This window comes from Rousettus aegyptiacus, unplaced genomic scaffold (genome assembly GCF_014176215.1).
Source record: "Rousettus aegyptiacus isolate mRouAeg1 unplaced genomic scaffold, mRouAeg1.p scaffold_m13_p_1, whole genome shotgun sequence".
Classification (NCBI taxonomy): domain Eukaryota; kingdom Metazoa; phylum Chordata; class Mammalia; order Chiroptera; family Pteropodidae; genus Rousettus; species Rousettus aegyptiacus.
In genome coordinates this window covers 9391324-9409152 of record NW_023416284.1, presented here as the reverse complement: position 1 = coordinate 9409152, position 17829 = coordinate 9391324, and the positions used below count along the sequence as shown (strand labels likewise).

General features: G+C 55.5%; 2 protein-coding genes across 6 annotated transcripts; both read left to right on the top strand.

The window, feature by feature from the left end:
* The first annotated feature begins 556 nt into the window (after nucleotides 1–556).
* Nucleotides 557–2012, top strand: LOC118609934 (anoctamin-7-like). 2 transcript variants are annotated; one of them, XM_036229055.1, is made up of 3 exons: nucleotides 557–690; nucleotides 1282–1416; nucleotides 1684–2012. In XM_036229055.1, exons 1-3 carry the CDS (start codon nucleotides 643–645, stop codon nucleotides 1729–1731), a joined length of 231 nt encoding a protein of 76 aa, XP_036084948.1. In that variant the 5' UTR covers nucleotides 557–642; the 3' UTR covers nucleotides 1732–2012. The 2 variants fall into 2 exon arrangements, with proteins under 2 accessions (XP_036084948.1, XP_036084937.1); XM_036229044.1 differs by having other exon boundaries at nucleotides 1282–2012.
* Nucleotides 2013–2087: 75 nt separating this feature from the next.
* Nucleotides 2088–16344, top strand: ARHGEF19 (Rho guanine nucleotide exchange factor 19). Of its 4 annotated transcripts, XM_036229034.1 has the most exons (17): nucleotides 2088–3451; nucleotides 5674–5786; nucleotides 6831–7274; nucleotides 7727–8008; nucleotides 8179–8287; nucleotides 8363–8439; nucleotides 8750–9012; nucleotides 9785–9945; nucleotides 10060–10212; nucleotides 10446–10575; nucleotides 10687–10761; nucleotides 10934–11023; nucleotides 11195–11355; nucleotides 13078–13236; nucleotides 13567–13646; nucleotides 15245–15367; nucleotides 15782–16344. In XM_036229034.1, exons 3-17 carry the CDS (start codon nucleotides 6860–6862, stop codon nucleotides 15937–15939), a joined length of 2436 nt encoding a protein of 811 aa, XP_036084927.1. In that variant the 5' UTR covers nucleotides 2088–3451; nucleotides 5674–5786; nucleotides 6831–6859; the 3' UTR covers nucleotides 15940–16344. The 4 variants fall into 4 exon arrangements, with proteins under 4 accessions (XP_036084927.1, XP_015983900.2, XP_036084923.1 ...); XM_016128414.2 differs by lacking the exon at nucleotides 2088–3451 and having other exon boundaries at nucleotides 4355–5786; nucleotides 15263–15367; XM_036229030.1 differs by lacking the exon at nucleotides 2088–3451 and having other exon boundaries at nucleotides 4355–5786.
* Nucleotides 16345–17829: the final 1485 nt, after the last annotated feature.

The following is a 17829-nucleotide window of genomic DNA, read 5'->3' as shown; positions in this document are numbered from 1 at the left end:
GATCAGAGATTGAGAAGGAGGCTCAGGAATAGGGAAATGGAGGCTGAGGCTGGAAATCAGGGTCAGAGATCGGGAAGTAAGGGGAGAGGGCAGGGACCCTGAGACTCAGGCTCATGCTGCCTGCGGGAGTGGGTTTGGACCCAGGGTAGGTGAGTTAGGGGATTGGGCCCTGCAAGCTTTCCCCAGAGCCTTCACTTAGAACTTCCTGCTGCATCTCCTGTACTAGGACGAACTGCACAGCCATTTACGCGGCTCTGTCACCTTCAACGCGGGCGCCCGCACCTCCAGCCTACTTTGTCCAGGGGAACCACAAGCCCTGCAGAGACCTACCAGACGGGGTGGGGAAGGGGGCGGAACGAGGAAGGGGCGGGACCTGTGTCAGAGGGGCGGAGCTTGAACTTGATTTGGGGCCTCATTGGGAGGGGCGAGGCTCTGAACCTGCGGGTGGGGTGGGGCGGGGCCCAGCTGGGAGGGCAGGAAGCTGGGAGGGCTGCTGATTGGTGGGCAGAGCTGTTTGGGCGTGTTTGCCGAAGGGGCCGGGCCAGGCTCTAGCAGAGAGGGGCGGGAGTGCTCTCCTCAGAGTCGAGAGCGTGGCGGAACCCCGTGCCCTCCACAATCTGCAACCCAGGTACAAGGTCTTTCATGCCGGAATTGCTGGTTGTGCGTCTGGGCTTCATCATCACCTTCGAGGTAAGCTCAGCCATCTGTGCGTCGGACAGACCTGGGTTCAAGTTCAGGCTCTGCCTCCTATTGGCTGTAAATGGGGATATGTTACAGAACAGAATCTGTTTCATGTGATTGTTATGAAGATTCAGTGTTAAGCACTTGCATAGTGCCTAGTACATCGTATCTGCTCAATGATTTAATGTTACTACTACTACTACTACTACTGCTACTACTACTACTGCTACTGCTACTACTACTACTGCTACTGCTGCTGCTGCTGCTACTACTACTACTACTACTACTGCTCCTCCTCCTACTACTACTACTGCTACTACTACTACTGTTATCTCTTGGCAATAGACCTGGAGGAAGGAGAGGAACCATTTCCTCCAGTTTTGTTCAAGATCCTCTATCTCAAGCCCTGCCTCTAATAGAGTCCCCCAGTGTTAAGGGGTTCGAATTATACGTCGGTGTCTTTGGACAAATGACAAGTTGTTTATGCTTCGATTTCTTGACTTGTAAAACAGGAGTAGTAATTGCCTTGCATTTAGTAAGTGCTTCATAAATTAAGATTGCTAAGGCAGTCATTCTCTCATTGGTCCCCCTTCTCCCCAGCACGTGGTCTTGTTCTTCCTGCGCCTCATCGCCTGGCTCGTGCCCGACGTGCCAGCCGCCCTGGCTACCAAGATAAAGCGCAAGCGCTTCCTGGCCAAGCGATCTCTGGAGCACAACCGGGAGGCGCTGCGTTCGGTCAGCAAGGCTTGCGGACCCGGGCCCCACCCCCTTTTCCCGCCCCCAGGCCTTAGTTTAGCTTTCTTCCCCCGCCCTCTGTTTTGGCCCCTCCCACTAGTTTGTCCTCACTAGGAGGGAGGATTGGCCGGATTACCTCTAATTATCTCCTGGCCCCTCCTTTCGGCAAACTCCTCCCACGCCACGCCCCCTTTTAAACGTTACCCATGCTCGAGTCTCTGCTCTGGAGGTCCAGGCTTACTCGGCCTGAGTCGTCCTTTCTGTCAGTTGCAGCAGAGGCGCTGTCCCCAGAGCCCAGGACGCAAGGGCGAGTGAGGCTGGACTGCCCTTCTAGGACCCTTGGTCCTCCAGGATGCTCTTTCGATTGTGGTTTTCTGCTTTCGGCTAGGGGTCTGGGCAGTACCTTGGCCAGCGTCCCGAAGGCCGGGCCCTGAGCTGGGATGAGAGGGTTAGAGTTCTCTGAAGACCCCTAGTCCTGCGTCGCCTCCCTCTCCCTGTTCCCCGTATCCTGTCCCATGTACAATGCTGACAATAAACCTCTCTCTGCACCCCAGCTTGCCATCTCTCCGTGGAGACCCGGTCCCCACCCACTGTGTGCAGCATCTTCTCATGTGATGATGCTCTGCGGGGGGGGGGGGGGGGAAGAGGGGATAAAAACTGAATGGTCATTGGTTGGCAGGGGAGAGGTCATTGGGGTCTGGGCCCTGGACCCCCTGTCCTGTACCTTCATCAAGGCCTGTAGAGTATGAATAATAATAAAAGAATTTAGTTAGGTCAGCTGAGACACCTCCCAATGGATTTTCACAGTTTTACCAGATCCTCCCCAAAAGCCTGATGAAGCAGTACTGGGCAGTGGTTCAGGACACAGGTTGGTGGTGGAGTCAGACAGACATGGATATGAATATTAATTCTGACTCTCATTAGCTGTGTGAACTTGAGCAAGTTATTTTAATCTCTGGAACCTCAATTTCATCATCTGTAGTATAGGGACTTCATAGAGCTGATGAGGGATTTTAATGGGATAATGCCCATTACAACCTGTATAAGTCTTGTATCTTCATCTGAAAAATGGGAACAGTAAGGGTATCCAGGACAATGCCTGGCGCATAATGAGTATACAATAAGAATTATTAGAAATGTAAGTATTAATGTTGATGTACACATTCATGTTAATACTAAGTGCCTGACAATTACTGAGTGCTCGAATAAATGGCAGGTAGTATTAGGGAGAAAGCAACTTCCCCTTTCACAAGCTTTGGAAGATTGCAAGGTTGGCACAGAGTAAGTCCTCCTTACTGGAGGCTGGTTCTACTTGGGCTGTTTGAATTGCACATTTCTTGAGGGTTCATTTGGTGTGTAGTAGAGCCTGAGAAGGTTTCTTGGTGGAAGAGTCCACTGGAGATGGTGAGGTGGGTCGTTCATGAGGAGCAGTGATGCTGGAAAGGTCCCCAGGATGATGCCAGATGCCTCACATCATCATCTTCCAATCATAGAGATAAGTGTTCCCATTTTGTGGATGCTGTAGCTGGCTCAGCACACCGAGTTCTCAGGGTCCCTGAGGGGTGCAAGATTTGAGAGGTTCTCTGTGCAGCTCCCGGGATGCTCCCTGGCCCCAAGGAGCCCCCTGAGCACATGTCACATCTGGGAAGCTCTAGAAGAGGGGTGACTTGTCTCCTGGGAGGAAAAGCAGTGCCTCCCTGTCTTTAAGACGTCGGTCTGGGGTCCTTCAGAACCTCTCCTGGGCATAGGACTCCCATTGTTCCAGCCCCCCTCTTGTACCCCAGACTGGCCAAACCGGTTCTGGGGAAGGGGGGCGGGGAGCAGGCACGTTGAGACAGCCGCCTGCCCGCCTGCGAGGTTCCCTCCGCCTTCACCTCCCCCCTCCCTGCCCCACACAATACCCAGGAGCCTGCATTGCCGGGCTCAGGGGCCATGCTGACATCGCCCCCTGAGGACCTGGCTGCAACCCCAGAGCCCCCAGGGTGGCCTCGAGCCCTGGACCGTGCCGGAGGCTGGACGGAGCTCCCTGGCTGAGGTAGGGCCCCACCTGGCTGTAAGCAGCCCCATCCTCCTCCCGCCAGTCTTCCTAAGTGAGTCCTTTGTGCTGCCTGGCTTGCCTCTGATCTTGGTCCCCACTCACTTATGGCTTCCTAGGGCTCCACAGCTTTCTTGGCTTGGATCTCCTTTCCAGCCATGACCTTCCACTTGGCTTTGTCCTTTAAGGGGCAGAGGGTTTCTGGCAGGGTCCCTATTCTTCTGGGCAGCAGGGCAAAGGGTACCAGGTAGGCGGCAGGGAAAGCTAGGCACAGGAGGCCACAGATGCTTTCCCTGGACCATGGTCGTGTCCAGGGACCATCTCTGCCGACCTCGCAAAGTGGACCCACTGTCCGTGATTAGCAGTGCCCACTGGATGGGACCCTTGGCCCCTGCCCTTCCTTCTCAGCCTGCAGAGACAGTCATGATGACATAGGTTTCCTAAGAGGGGCAACTTTCCAAATGGAGACACTAAGGCCATTGGACAGGCTATAACTTCCCTAAGGCCACACAGCTGGCCCATGTCACACACTGGGCCTTGAATCTCGGCAGGGGTTTTCCTCTATGGGTTCCAGAATGACCCTTGCCTAGTGGGTACTAGAGTACACTATGGTGGTCGTGTCTGAGGCGAATAATGTTCCTGCTACCTGGGTCAGTTCACTTCCTAAGGTTTTTTTTTACTTATTTGTCTAGCAGAGATGAACTACACAGAATATGAACACAGCTCTGCCCTTTCTTGGTCCCCAGCATTGAGGTTAAGTGGGTCACAACCCCAGAAGGACACAAGGCAGGCAGCCCAGCTAGATGGGTCATTTCCACTGCCCCTTGGCCTAAACAGAGGTGGAGGCTGACTTACTTCTAGCTTCCCCTTTTGGAACTTAATTCTAGCCCCATCTCCCCACATTATCACCCGACATTCATTCAGGCTTCTCCTTGAAGCTTTAGGAGAACTCCATGTTTTGCTCATTTATCTCTGCAACTGACAAGAGGGGGGTCCTTTTTGCCCTTTAGGGGCTTCCAGAACCCAAGTGGAGAGAATCTCCAGAATACAAGGGAGCAGGGGCATATGTGTATTCTTGCACCTGTGTGCCCACAGAAGCGAGTAGAACTTCTGTGTTGAGAACTTCTGGTTCCTGGAGAGAAAGAGACCCATTTGGCAGGCATTGGTCCTCTGTGTCTCCTGCCATATGCTCCTACAAAGTAGAATGTGTCTCACCATCACTGCCTTAGTTTTCCCATCTGTGTGATGGCCCGAGCCATCCCCCTGACTGGAGAAATATTAATAAAAATGACTATCAGCGACAAAGGTCCCACTGCGTGCTACATGAGCACTCCTTAATTCTCATTAGCGTTTGAAGTTGGCATGACTACTCTATTTATCAGATGAGGAAACTAAGACTTGCTTAGATGGACAGAGGCTTAAAGTACAAACTAAAGCAGTCCCTGTGGGAGACAGTAACTCTCCCTTAGGACCAGCCACCCCGACCCACACCCAGGCAAAGGATGAGAGAACAAGGGAAGAGCTAAGGGGCTAGATCTCTCCTCCATCCCCAATGGCTAGATCTCTCCTCCCTTCCTCTCTCCCAGGGTCACTGTTTCTCTAAGGCCAAAGCTTTCTCCTATGTATATGCACTGAGTCCCTGGATATTTCAGCCAGAACAGTTAGTTACCTATTGCTTCCTCCAGGAAGCCTTCCCAGAATGCTCAGGTCAAGCTGAGCCCAGCACCCTGCTCTCTCTGATGGTTCCTCTGGCTCTGCTCTTGCCAACCTGGATTGTAACTGTTTTTGTTTTTGGTTTCCCCACTGGACTGGCAACCCCATGGGGTGCAAAACATTCCTTGATCAGTCTCCCTGGCTTTTCTGGGCTTCACATCTGTCTCTGAGTTTCTGGTCTGTCTGAAATTTTCAGTGTCTCTGTCTCTGTCTATCTCTGGGTCCCTGAATGTTTCCGAGTCTGTGATTTCTGGTTTTCAGTGTTTTCGCTCTCAGTTTCTGAGGTACTGTCTAAAGGGTCCCGTTTCTCTAAGTCTCTAACTTGGGTCTCTGTCTCCCGGGTCTTCTGGCCCTGCCAGGCTGGGCACTGCCACTTTGGCCTGAGGGGCCTCTGTGTGTGCGTAGGGGGGTCCTTGCTGCCCCGCCTGCCCACAACGAGGCCAGGCTAGGGTAGGCCCCCGCCCAGCCGCTGCCTGCTCCCTCCCTCCCTACCGCTTGCCTCACCACAGGGTTTGATGAATCAAACTCTTTGTCTGGGTGGGATCTCCCCCAGCCAGCTGGGCAGACAGAGGGCTTCCCCTGCCGGAGCAGCAGAACATCAGCACCGGGCTCGGCTGGAGAGGTGAGGGTCTGCAGGAGGGCCACGGGGCAGGGGCTGGGGGGGTGGGGCTTGGACCCCTGGATTGCTAGGCTCTGAGGCTCTGACAGCCTCCCTGGGGTGACTTCCTGTCCGGAGAGGACCCGTTCAGCCTGGATTTAGCCTGGCCTGATGCCGGGGCTGGGAGCCGGGGTAGGGAAGAAACCCTCTCTCACCCCGAAGCTGGGGGTTGGGACACCTCCCTGCCCTTCTCCTGGGAGGGCCCGGCATGATCTGCGTAGTGGCGCGCCTGCCAGTCTGTGACCCTCCCAGCCAGCTTGGCATGGGCGTGGGCCCCACTCAGTGCTGAAGGCTGCAACGCTGGGCATGGGAGAGGAGGTTGGGTAACACCAAAGAGGATTTTCTGGGCCCGTGTGTTTGTGTCTACATCCTGGTGTGTGAGTGTGAATGGAACAGGGGCATGAGAAAGCTGAGCGGATATGGAAATGTCTGCTGGGTCACTGTGTGCGCGAAAATATGTCGTTGTGTAAAAGAGTGTGTGAATGTGTGAGCCTACGGCTTTGAAATGTTCGAGTGTGTCTGTGAAAGTAGGTATGTCAATGTGTGTGTACTTGTGAGAAAGTGTGTTTGGATGTGTGGAACACACGGGGACTTGTGTGACAGTGTGTGTATCTGCATCTGATTGTATGTCAGTGAGTTGGAAAATACACAAGGTGTTTAAAGTTAAGTGCAGGCTCGGATGTCGGGCTGCCTGGGTTCGAATCCTGGCTCCATCATTCATTACATAACAACCTCCGCACCTCACTTTCCTTACCTATAGGTAGGGAATAATAACGGCATCGACTCAGGGTTGCGAGGATTAAATGAGAAAATGTAAAGCACTTGGCCTATTATTCATTAAGTGCCAAGTAAGTATCAGTTATTCCTATATAATTAGGTGTGTGAGTGTGCTTATACAGATGTGTAGGCATAAGTCTACACAAAGGTTTGTCCAGGCCTGCAGGACACGGTGGCTTCCTGGCCAGCCCTGCTGTCCTGTGTCTGGCTCTGATACCTTGTCCCCTGCAGGCCCAGGTGAGCAATAGAGTAAAGGAGGAATGGACTGTGGGCCACCTGCCACTCTTCAGCCCCACCTGGTTGGGCCACCTGGCACTGCCCGCCACCCAGTAGCTGTGTGCCAACAGGAGAGTCTGTCCTTTGTGGAGTTGCCCACCCTGCAGCCCCCAAGCCCTGTGTGTCTGGACCTCTTCCCTGTCACCCCAGAGGAGCTGCAGGCTCCTGGCAGCCGCTGGTCCCTGGGGACCCCTGCTCCTCTCCAAGGGCTGCTATGGCCACCATCTCCAGGAGTCCCAGACACCGAGATCACCACCAGTGGGGGAATGCGGCCCAGCAGGGCTGGCAGCTGGCCACACTGTCCTAGTGCCCAGCCCCCAGCTCTGGAGGGATCCTGGAGTCCCCAGCACCCACAGCCACAGCGCCGGGCCAGCCATGGCTCAGAGAAGAAATCAGCCTGTGAGTCACTTCGGGTGAGGGGGTGGTGGCCCACTTTGGGCGAGGGGGTGGTGGCCCAGTGGGGCAGATAGGGGAGAGGTTGGGTGGCTCTTTAGGACTCTTAAGCCCCAGAGTTCCCCAAACAGGACAGGACAGGACAAGTGGTAGATTTTAGTGATAGGGAATTAGAGCTTAGGAAAGACAAGTGACTTGTCTGAGGTTACACAGCCGCAGCAAGTGAGTGGTTGTCCTGGGCCCCCTGGCCCTTTGCCCACCCTTTACCCATTGCAGGCAGGCAACGTGCTCTCTATAGCCCTCTTGTTCCCATTTCTCTGGGGACCAGATCTCTGCAAAAACATTGCCCTTTCTCTCAGGAATGTTACCCAGATGCTCAGGGCCACAGAGCAGCAGCAGAAAGGTGGGGAGAGACCCCAGTGGGTGCCAGCCTGTGCTTTCACCCCACCTCCCTGCAGGGCGCAAGATGCGAGTGTACCAGCGTGAAGAGGTCCCTGGCAGCCCAGAGGCCCACGCTGTCTTCCTCCAGCCTGGCCAGGCGGCAGAGCAGGCCCTCAGTACAGAGGAGCCTAGGCCACTGGAGCTGTCCGGGCCCACCCGAGTGGGCCTGGAAGGGCCTGAGCGGAGACGCTTCTCAGCCTCTGAGCTGATGACCCGGCTGCACTCTTCCCTGCGCCTGGGGCGGAATTCAGCAGCCAGGGCACTGACCCCTGGCTCAGGCACTGGAACAGCCCGGGAAGGTATCAGCTCCTCCCCATTGGCCCTAAGAGCAGCCCATGAGCCAGATGCAGGGTGGAGCAAGGCCCACTCACTGGACACCTGAGACTGGGTGCTGGTCAGCCGGAGGGTGGCACCCCAGTGTCCAGGGCCACTCCTGGGGCCACCCACCCTCAGTTCTTGCCCTCTCCAGGGAAAGCATTTGGAAGGGAGTCGCGCGGTGTAGAGATGAGGATGGACAGGGTGGCGATGGCAGCCCCTGTCGACCCAAGCGGAGGCCATGGCAGCTGTCCCGAGTCCAGGTACCACCTCCCACTTGGGGATCGGGTCTGAGGCGAGGGCGCAGGCAAAGAGCCCTGACGTTCTCTCTTTCCTAGAATGGACTCGCAGGAAGAGCCAGCTCTGGGTTCCAGGAGCGCCAGCGAACGACGCCAGTCACGGTTCCTCCTTAACTGTACGTGGGAGGGAGTCATGAGGGAAGGGGCTGGGGGGTTGAATAAACTGGGAAACTGGGGTTTGGAGAGCTGAGAGGTAGAGATCGTGGGAGAGAAGTGAATTCTCACTATCCAGCACAGATACACTTGCACACAGTGGAGCTCAAGCAGTGTTTATTAAATGAGTGAGCGAATGAATGAATTCACTGTGTCCCACCATGTGAACCGTCGGAAAGGCTTGGTGAGGGGGGCTTTTGGGGGAGTCGGGGAGGAGCCGAGCCGCGGCTGGAGGGCGCCCCACAGCCCTCCCCCGCCCCTCTCCCCGCCCAGCCGTCCTCTACCAGGAATACAGCGACGTGGCCAGCGCCCGCGAACTGCGGCGGCAGCAGCGCGAGGAGGAGGGCCCTGGGGACGAGGCCGAGGGCGCGGAGGAGGGGCCCGGGCCGCCGCGCGCCAACCTCTCCCCGAGCAGCTCCTTCCGGGCGCAGCGCTCGGCACGAGGCTCCACCTTCTCGCTGTGGCAGGACATCCCCGACGTGCGCGGCAGCGGCGTCCTGGCCACGCTGAGCCTGCGCGACTGCAAACTGCAGGAGGTGCGCCGGGGTCCCGGCGGGGCGGGGCCAGCGGGGCTGCCGGTCGTGGGAGGTGGTCCTGGGACTCAGAGGGGGTGGGGCAACGAAAGGGGCGGGGCCAGGAATATGTGGTTCCCGGACTTAAGTGGGGACCCGGGCAATAGAGGTACGGGGCCAGCGGGACTGCAAACTGCAAGTGGGCATAGGACCCCACGAAGAACGCGGGGCCACAAGGGTGTGGGGTCGATGGGACTGTTAATGTGAAGGTGAATGCTAGGACCTGACAAGGCGAAGCTGACTGGGAGAATGGAGGAGCCCTGGGGCGGGAGGCCAGTAGAGAAGGGGGCCGAGGGGGCGGGGTCAGGGCGGGGCCAACGCGGGCGAGGCCTAGGGTAGGGCGGGGCCAGAGGAGGCGGGATCGCTGAAAGCAAGGATACGGGACTTTTAGAGCCAACCCGAGTGAGACCGCCTGGTGGGCGCACGACTAGGCGGAGCCAATAGGGACGGGGCCATTGGATGACTCGGGCCAGGCCAGATGGACCAAGCTAGGGTTGCGGTCGAGGGCCTCAGGTTTGAATAATTAACCGCGGCAGAAGGTGGGTCCCCAACTTCACCAGAAACCAGATCAGAGGTAGGGCTAGAGGAGGGGCGGGGACATGGGGTGCGGCTATGTCTAAGGAGGTGGTGTCCTGGGCTTGGTGGGGTGGCGGAGTGGTGGCGTGGGCTATGCGAGGCACGGGCGTCAGGTGTGGACTGACCCAACCCCTTCGACCCCGTATCCGCCCTTGCTCAGGCCAAATTTGAGCTGATCACGTCCGAGGCCTCATACATCCACAGCTTGTCAGTGGCCGTGGGTCACTTCTTAGGCTCAGCTGAGCTGAGCGAGTGCCTAGGGGCTCAGGACAAGCAGTGGCTGTTTTCCAAACTGCCTGAGGTCAAGAGCACCAGCGAGAGGTGAGGGAGTGGCCTGGCCTACCAGGGGGGCGGGAACCGAGCCCGCGATTGGCTAGTCTCCTAAGTCTCGCTCTGAGGTCTCCCCCTGGCTCTGACCACTCTCCAACCCCTCAGGTTCCTTCAGGACCTGGAGCAGCGGCTGGAGGCAGATGTCCTGCGCTTCAGCGTGTGCGACATCGTGTTGCAGCACTGTCCAGCCTTTCGCCGTGTCTACCTGCCCTACGTCACCAACCAGGCCTACCAGGAGCGCACCTACCAGCGCCTGCTGTAGGCTCTGAAAGGAGGGAGGGTAGAGGGAGTCTCAGGCAGGAGTAGGTGCAGAGTACTGGGTGAGAAAGGGTGACCTGAGAGAAAGGGGTCCCTGAAAAGGGCTCTGTGACCAGGATGCAGGAAAGATGTGCTAAGAAGACACCCGAAGAAAAACGGGAGGACTGGGGTCATGGATACTAGATACTAGAAGTTCAGGCTCATCTGTGACCCAAGACCCTCCCATTTTCCAGCTTGGATAACCCCAAGTTCCCCAGCATCCTGGCTCGCCTGGAGGAGTCTCCTGTGTGCCAACGTCTGCCCCTCACCTCCTTCCTCATCTTACCATTTCAGAGGATCACACGCCTTAAGATGCTGGTGGAGGTACCTAGGCGGAGATGCTGCTTGCTGCGCCCTCCACCGGGGCACCACTGGGTGGGCAGGGGCACAGGGGGAGGTCATTGCCTGCCTCATTGCACCAACCCTACCCTCCAGAACATCCTGAAGCGGACAGCACAGGGCTCTGAAGATGAAAACATGGCCACCAAGGCCTTCAATGCACTCAAGGAGGTGAGTTCAGTGGGATAGGGGCTGTCTGGCTCTGGAGGGCCTCCTTGGAACCCCAGCATGTCTCTAAAAGAGCCGCAGCCTTTAGAGCCTCTGATCCCCAGGCGAGAGTCTGAGACTGGGCTCTGGGAGCCAGGGTTGGGGGCTGCAGGTGACCCAGCCCTGGCCTCCCCAGCTGGTGCAGGAGTGCAATGCCAGTGTGCAGTCCATGAAGAGGACGGAGGAGCTCATCCACCTGAGCAAAAAGATCCACTTCGAGGGCAAGGTGCATGCCCACAGTGGGTGGCATGGGCACACGAAGGGGAGTTCTGGCCCCCTCCCCCCTGGGGGCTGCAGGCCTGTTCATCACTGCCCGCCCCCTCCCGTCCCTGGCCTGTGCTCTCCGCCCTGCTTTTCTGGGCCTGACCTGTCCTCCCTCTTGCCTCCATTCTCCCAGATCTTCCCACTGATCTCTCAGGCCCGCTGGCTGGTGCGGCATGGGGAGCTGGTGGAGCTCGCACCACTGCCCGCGGCTCCCCCGGCCAAGCTAAAGCTGTCCAGCAAGACAGTCTACCTGCACCTCTTTAATGACTGCTTGCTGCTCTCCCGGAGGAAGGAGTGAGTCGGGGCCTGGTGCGGGGGGTGGTAAATTGGAGCTGGGCTCCCTTCTTCCCTACGAATGAGCTCACGGCCAGTCTATCACTGGGCCCAGGAGCCCCAGCCTGTGCCAGGCTGTGTTGCCAGGGCACCCTGAGTCTGGGATCTTTGATCTTTCCTGCAGGAAAGACAAAGATTCAAGGCAAGTTATTCATCCAGACTTGAGACTCAAAGGCTGGACTGTGTGCAGAAAACCTGAAGCTGCTCTGAATTTAAGCCACTTAGAGCGTTGATTAAGAGCAGAGCCCTAGAGTCCCAGCTCTGGCTTGAGTCATAATGATAATAGATAATAGTTGCTGAGCACCTGTTCTGTGTCAGGCATGCCAGGCGGATTATTCCCTTTAGTCCTCTAAACAACTTCCTGGGAAGTAGGCTCCCTTGTTATTCTCAAGATCATGGAGCTGGTAAGCGCAGGAGCCCAGAGGAGGCCAGGTCTGTCTGATGCCAGATCCCAGGCCCTTAACCACTGTACTATCCTGTCTTCTGTCTGTAAAATCGAGGCTACCATGTAGGGAGAGTCCATGTGATAATAATACATGAAAAGAGCTTAGCAGAGTGCCTGGCACCTAGTGAATACTCACTCAGTATTAGCTATGATTATTGTGAGTGAGGGAGAAGACTTCCTGAGTGAGGTAAGCCTTCAGGCTAGATGGGATGAAGGATGGACATTTTATGCTATGGGAACAGTTCATTCCTGATTTGTTTATTCATTCAATAAATCATCACCCAACCCCTGTTCTGTACTGGGCCCTCTCATGGGTGCTGGGGACATGAGACTTATTCTCTGCTCACAGGAGCTCTCAGACCAGTGAAAATGCATCCTGATAACCACCTAGTCAGGGTTCTGATGGGAGGGTATACCACACTGTGGCATATGCTGGTGTGGGGTGAGAATCAGCAAAGTGTCGTGGAGGGAGAGACATTCGAGCTGGGTTTTAAAGGATAAGTAGTTTTCCAGGTAGAGGAGTTTGGGAGGGTATAACAGTCACAGGAAGGTATAAGAGCAGAGTGTGTTTGGGAGATGATGAAGCCTAACGTGGCTGGATTTGAAGGGAGGAAAGGCAGGAGATAGGCATCCAGGACGTAGTTGCTGGTGGGGTTGGGGGAGGCGGAGACAGGAGACACAAGAATGACGACCGGGGAACTCGACCGGGTCGTTCACTGGAATGGGAACCGCGGAGGGATCTGGTTTGGAGTGGGAGATACTGAGCTCCGTTCGGACGCGGTGAGATGAAGGAACCCATGAAACATCCTCACCTTCCCCCCCAACTCGCTCATCCTTCCGGCAAGTGGACACGAACCGTGGGAACAGAGTGGCAGACAGGAGACAAAGTTCAGCTTCTAGGCCAGTTAGCGAGTCAAACACTAACCAGTCCAGAGGTCTCTTCGGAGCTGCTGCCTAGTTGACTCTTGAGAACAGGGGCTCAGGGCAGACGCTCAGAGGGGCTGGTCTTCTCACCGTGCACCTGTCAGTGAGCTGGCAAGAACGAAGCTCCCGTTCCTTTTGGGGGTTTGCTGGCTGCCAGGGACACAGTGCCCTGTGCAGCCAAGTTTCCTTGGGGAGGTCGCTAGAGGGACAGATGACCCTTTCTCCTACCTTTAATCAGAATTTGCCTGGTCTTCAAGGTGGGGGCCAGGAGCCTGGGCGTGGGCCAGGCTGACCTCGCCCTCCTGGTCCTGCAGGCTAGGGAAGTTTGCCGTCTTTGTCCATGCCAAGATGGCCGAGCTGCAGGTAAAGGACCTGAGCCTGAAGCCCCAGGGGATCCCTGGCCACGTGTTCCTCCTTCAGCTCCTTCACGGGCAGCATACAAAGCACCAGTTCCTGCTGAGGGCCCGGACGGAGTGAGTGGGCCTGGGTATGGGGAGGCAGGACCCCCAGGCAGGCACAAGGCCTTCTATCTCTGGCTTTGGGATGGTGGCATAAGGCAGGGCATGGGCAGAACTGGTACCCAGAGTGTTCTGGGCTTGCTAAATTCTTATGCTCAGAGCAGGGTGGGGCACGGACTTGAGAACAGGACCATGGGGAGGACCTTGGGATGGGGAAGGCATGACGTGGGTCCTAGGTCTGGACATTATACTCCCTTCTCCCCCTGTCCCCCCTGACCCCTGTTTCACCACCCTGGCCCTGGGGGACTGCACTTTGCATGTGATAACTCAGCCTCCCCTCCCTAGAAGTGAGAAGCAGCGATGGATCTCTGCCATGTGCCCCTCCAGCCCCCAGGAGGACAAGGAGGTCATCAACGAAGGGGAAGGTAGCAGCCTGCCACGCTCCCTTGCCCCAGGCCCACATCCCCAGGGCTGGGTACCTCATTGCTCTCTCCCTTCCCTCTAATCCTGGGTGCCATGTGGCCGGTGGGGATACAGAGGATGGTAGAACAGGAGAGATCAACTGGCCTGGGGCACTCGGGGGCAGCTCCACGTAACCTTGACAGATGGGCAGGAATTACATAGGACAGGCCGACCCCCACGTGCGCAGGCGACAAAGCGTTTATATCCTCCCATTTCATTCCCACAGAAGCCCATTTTAGAAAGCAGAGATTCAGGGAGGTAAAGCGACTTGTTCAAGTTCACCCAATTAGTAAGTGGCAGAGCTGGGACTGGACCCCAGCTGGCACTGGAACCCATCCTTGCCTCGTTTGCAATGGGACAGGAACCAAAATGGCCAGGGCATGTGGGGAGGTGGTGGAGGTGGCGGCAGGGGCCGGGATTTGCTACGTTTATATAGAATAGGAATTTTTTTTGCGGGGTGTGAAATGAGGTTGGTAAGCCAGGGTGCAGCTCAATCACAGAGGAACTCGATATAGGGTACTAGGTAGCTATCGAAGGTTTCTGAGCAGAGGAATTAGGGCTGAGCCAACGAAGGAGAAAGAAGGGAATTCTTTTCTACCTAGTACCCGCCATGTGCCAGGCCTGGTGCTAGAGTCCTTACAAATGCATTTATTTTACTTAATCTTCATGAAAACCCTATTAGGTAGACTCATTTTTCATGAAAACAAACTGAAGCTCAGAAATGTTAAGTAATTTGCCCAAGATCACACAGCCCATAGGTGCCAGAGATGGGATTCAAGCCAGGTCTTGGCAGAAAGAGTTGAAGGCCTGGCCAGGACAGATTCTCTGACTTCAGCCGGGAGTCCTGTTTAGGTTTTGGAGGGAGCTTCCCATTTCGAAGAGGTGGTCAGGGAAGGTCCCTGAGGGATGAGGAGAAACAGTCATGAAAAGTTCTGGGTACTTCCAGGGGTCAGAACAGCCAGTGCCCAGGCCCTGAGGGGGAAGGAAGCTTAGAGTGTTTGATGGGGCCCAGGAGGCTGAGCTTCCTGTGTAAGGGGGAGAGGGGAGGCATTCGGGAGGAGAGGAGGTTAGCGAGGGGCAATGCTGGACCACGCAGGACTTCATAGACTGTGGGGAGGACTTCAGATTTTATTCTAAGAGGAGCAGGAAGCCCTGGAGAGTTGTAGATGGGGGAGTGATGTGGCTTGAATCCCAGTTGAGAAGGATGGACTGAAGGGAGCCCCAGAACAGCATTGGGGGGGACATCCAAAGTGGCTATTACTGTCTTGTGAGGAGTGTCTGAGGGCAGTTGGCCCTTTGCTTAGAGATTAAGAGCAAAGTGTTGGATTGAGCCGGAATGGGGAGAGTCCTGGGAGTAGGACCAATAAGCGAAGCCGGGGGAGATTGGATTCACCTAGGGCTTGTGTTTGGGGTAAGAAAGAAGAGTGGCCAGGGCAGGCTAGGGAGGCACGGGGGCAAAGAAGCAGCAACAGCCACCCCCCCACACACCCTCTTACTTCCTCCTGCGCCCCTCCCCGCCCCTTACCTGCATCATCATGTCATGCGGTGGGGACTCCCTCAGTCTCCCTTGGGCTGTCAGACCGCCCCCAGGTTCAGTGTGTCAGGACATACAAGGCGTTGCAGCCAGATGAGCTGACCTTGGAGAAGACTGACATCCTGGCAGTGAGGACCCGGACCAGTGACGGTGAGAGGAGCCTCCCGGAAGGTCTCTCTATGGGGCTTTGCATGGGCAGGAGGTAGCTAGATGGCTGAGACATCACAGGGAAAGGTTAGGCAAGTGTTGATCAACCATGGCATACAGGAATTGAGTTAGACAAGAGAAGGAACTTCCTTCTTGTAAAGATGTAGGATTGAGAGTGACTGATGGGAAAGTGGGAAATACCCTCCTTCAAGGGTGTCAGGAAAAACAGGCCAGAGGTTCATCTGCTAGACAGCTGGAGGCAGAATCCTTCCTGGAGCCAGGAGATGCTGAGATGATGTCACCTTGGCCCCAGGGGTGCAGACAAGGCTTGTATCAGGGCCTAGGCATTCCCCTGCGGATCTGGCCCTAGTGTCCCTCTGATGCCACTGATGCTGCCCCTGGCCTGTGTGCCCCCAGGCTGGCTGGAGGGGGTCCGCCTGGCAGATGGCGAGAAGGGATGGGTGCCCCGTGCTTACGTGGAAGAGATCAGCAGCCTCAGCGCCCGCCTCCGAAACCTCCGGGAGAATAAGCGGATCACCAGTGCCACCAGCAAACTGGGGGAGCCCCCTGCATGACGGGCAACCATGGCCTGGGACACCAGCTCCATGGCCGGCCGCCAGACAGGTCTGGAGGGGGCCCGCAGTGTCTCCCTGCCCAAAGCAGCTGTGCCGGGACTTCTGCTCTGTGGCCCTACAGCCCGTTCTCATGTTCCTCAGTGTCCAGTCTTCAGGGCTAAGGGCAGATTCTTCCTCTGGTATGCGGGCCACCCCCAGGTGACCTCTGATATCTGGCAAGGACGGGGCCCTCTCCCTTCCATGCCCTTGACTCTGCCTGACTCTTGGTCCCTAGGGGCCTGGTGGGAAAGGCTCTGGGATTAATGGGTGCTGGGACCTATATGTATCTGGGATCTTCTGGCCAGAGCTTGTGTGTTCCCTGTTTGTTGTGACTTGTCTGTAAATAAATTCCTCTAATGCCTTTGCTTGGAGTCTGTGAGCCATCTGATGCTTCTCCCACTCCAACCCCATTTCCCCAGCTAAAGATCAGGAGAGTCTCTGGCTGACCCCGGTTAAGGATTTGCCCTCTGTAGATTTGCCCCCCAAACCAGAGGAGGGTGAGACAGGGGCTGTGTATTAGTTGGTTTTCTCTGAGTTACAGTTAACAAAATAGTAGATTCGAATAAGCTTAAATAGTAAAGAGAATTTGTAAGTTCTTATATTTGTTTCTTATAGCTTCTATAATAAATAACAAAGAACTAGGTGACTTAAAACAACAGAAATTTATCCTTTCAGAGTTCTAGAGGCCAAAAGTCTGAAATCAGTATCACTGGGCCAAGATCCAGGTGTCCGGAGGTCCACACTCCATCCCGTAGCTGAGACGTGCTCTCAGGGAGAATGTTCCTCGCCTCCTCCAGCTCCCGGCTGCTGCCAGCATTTCTCGGCTGGCAGCGGCCTCACTCCAGCCTCTGCCTCTGTGGTCACGTTGCCTTCTCTGTGTGTCTGTTTTAGTCCTTCCTCTGCCTCCCCCTTGTAAGGATCCATGTGATTACATTCTAGACTCACCCAGATAATCTCCCCATCTCATAGTGCTTAACTCAAATCCCATTTGCAAAGACTCACCCATTTTTTTTTTTTTTGTTACTGGCTTTTTTTTTCCTTTCCTTTTGTCATAGGTAGTGAAATGTACATGTCTTTCTGGAGACCATTTCTCAGTCTATCACAGTTCTCGTAATTGAGAAGTACAGAGGCATGGTAGGTTTCAGGCAAGGCTTGATCTAGTGGCTCATTACTGTCACTGAGGACCCAGCTCTTTACATTTCTTTACTCTGTTGTCCTTGACATTAACTTTATCCTAAGGCTTCAAGAGGCTTCTTCATTCACATCCAACATGGAAGAAGAAAATTGTCTGTGTCCCAGCATTCTCAAAGTCTGATTGGACCAGCTTGGGTGACATGGCTACCTCTGGGCTGATCATGGTGGCCAGGGCATGGCGTGTGCTGATAGACTTAGCCTAGGTCACGTGCTCTATCCCTGGAGCCAGGATTTGGGGAGTTGTCTTCCCAGAAACCCCGTGGGTCCCCAAGTGGAATTAGCGACTAATGCAAAGGAGGGTAAATACTCGGGAAGACAATTCGTTGAAATCCAAGTCACCCAAGAGAGCAGAAGGACCTGGAAATAGAGAACACTGGGAGGAACGAGAGCATCATTTAGCCCTCAAAAGAAGGTCATGGAAAACAGATGAGTTGGATAGTCCCAGAGAGCAAACACACACAGAGGGGAGAAGCCCTCACCCAGGAGGAAGGCTTTGGGCGCGACTTTCTAACAGGAGGTGGTACAGGAGGGTGACGTGTATAGGCTGAGGAGACGGGGACATTTCAATTTAAATTCTGGTTTCGGATGTTTCTATGCTGTGTGAATTTTTGTTAAATAAACAGTTTACTTTGAAATACTGCGAGATTTACAGAAAAG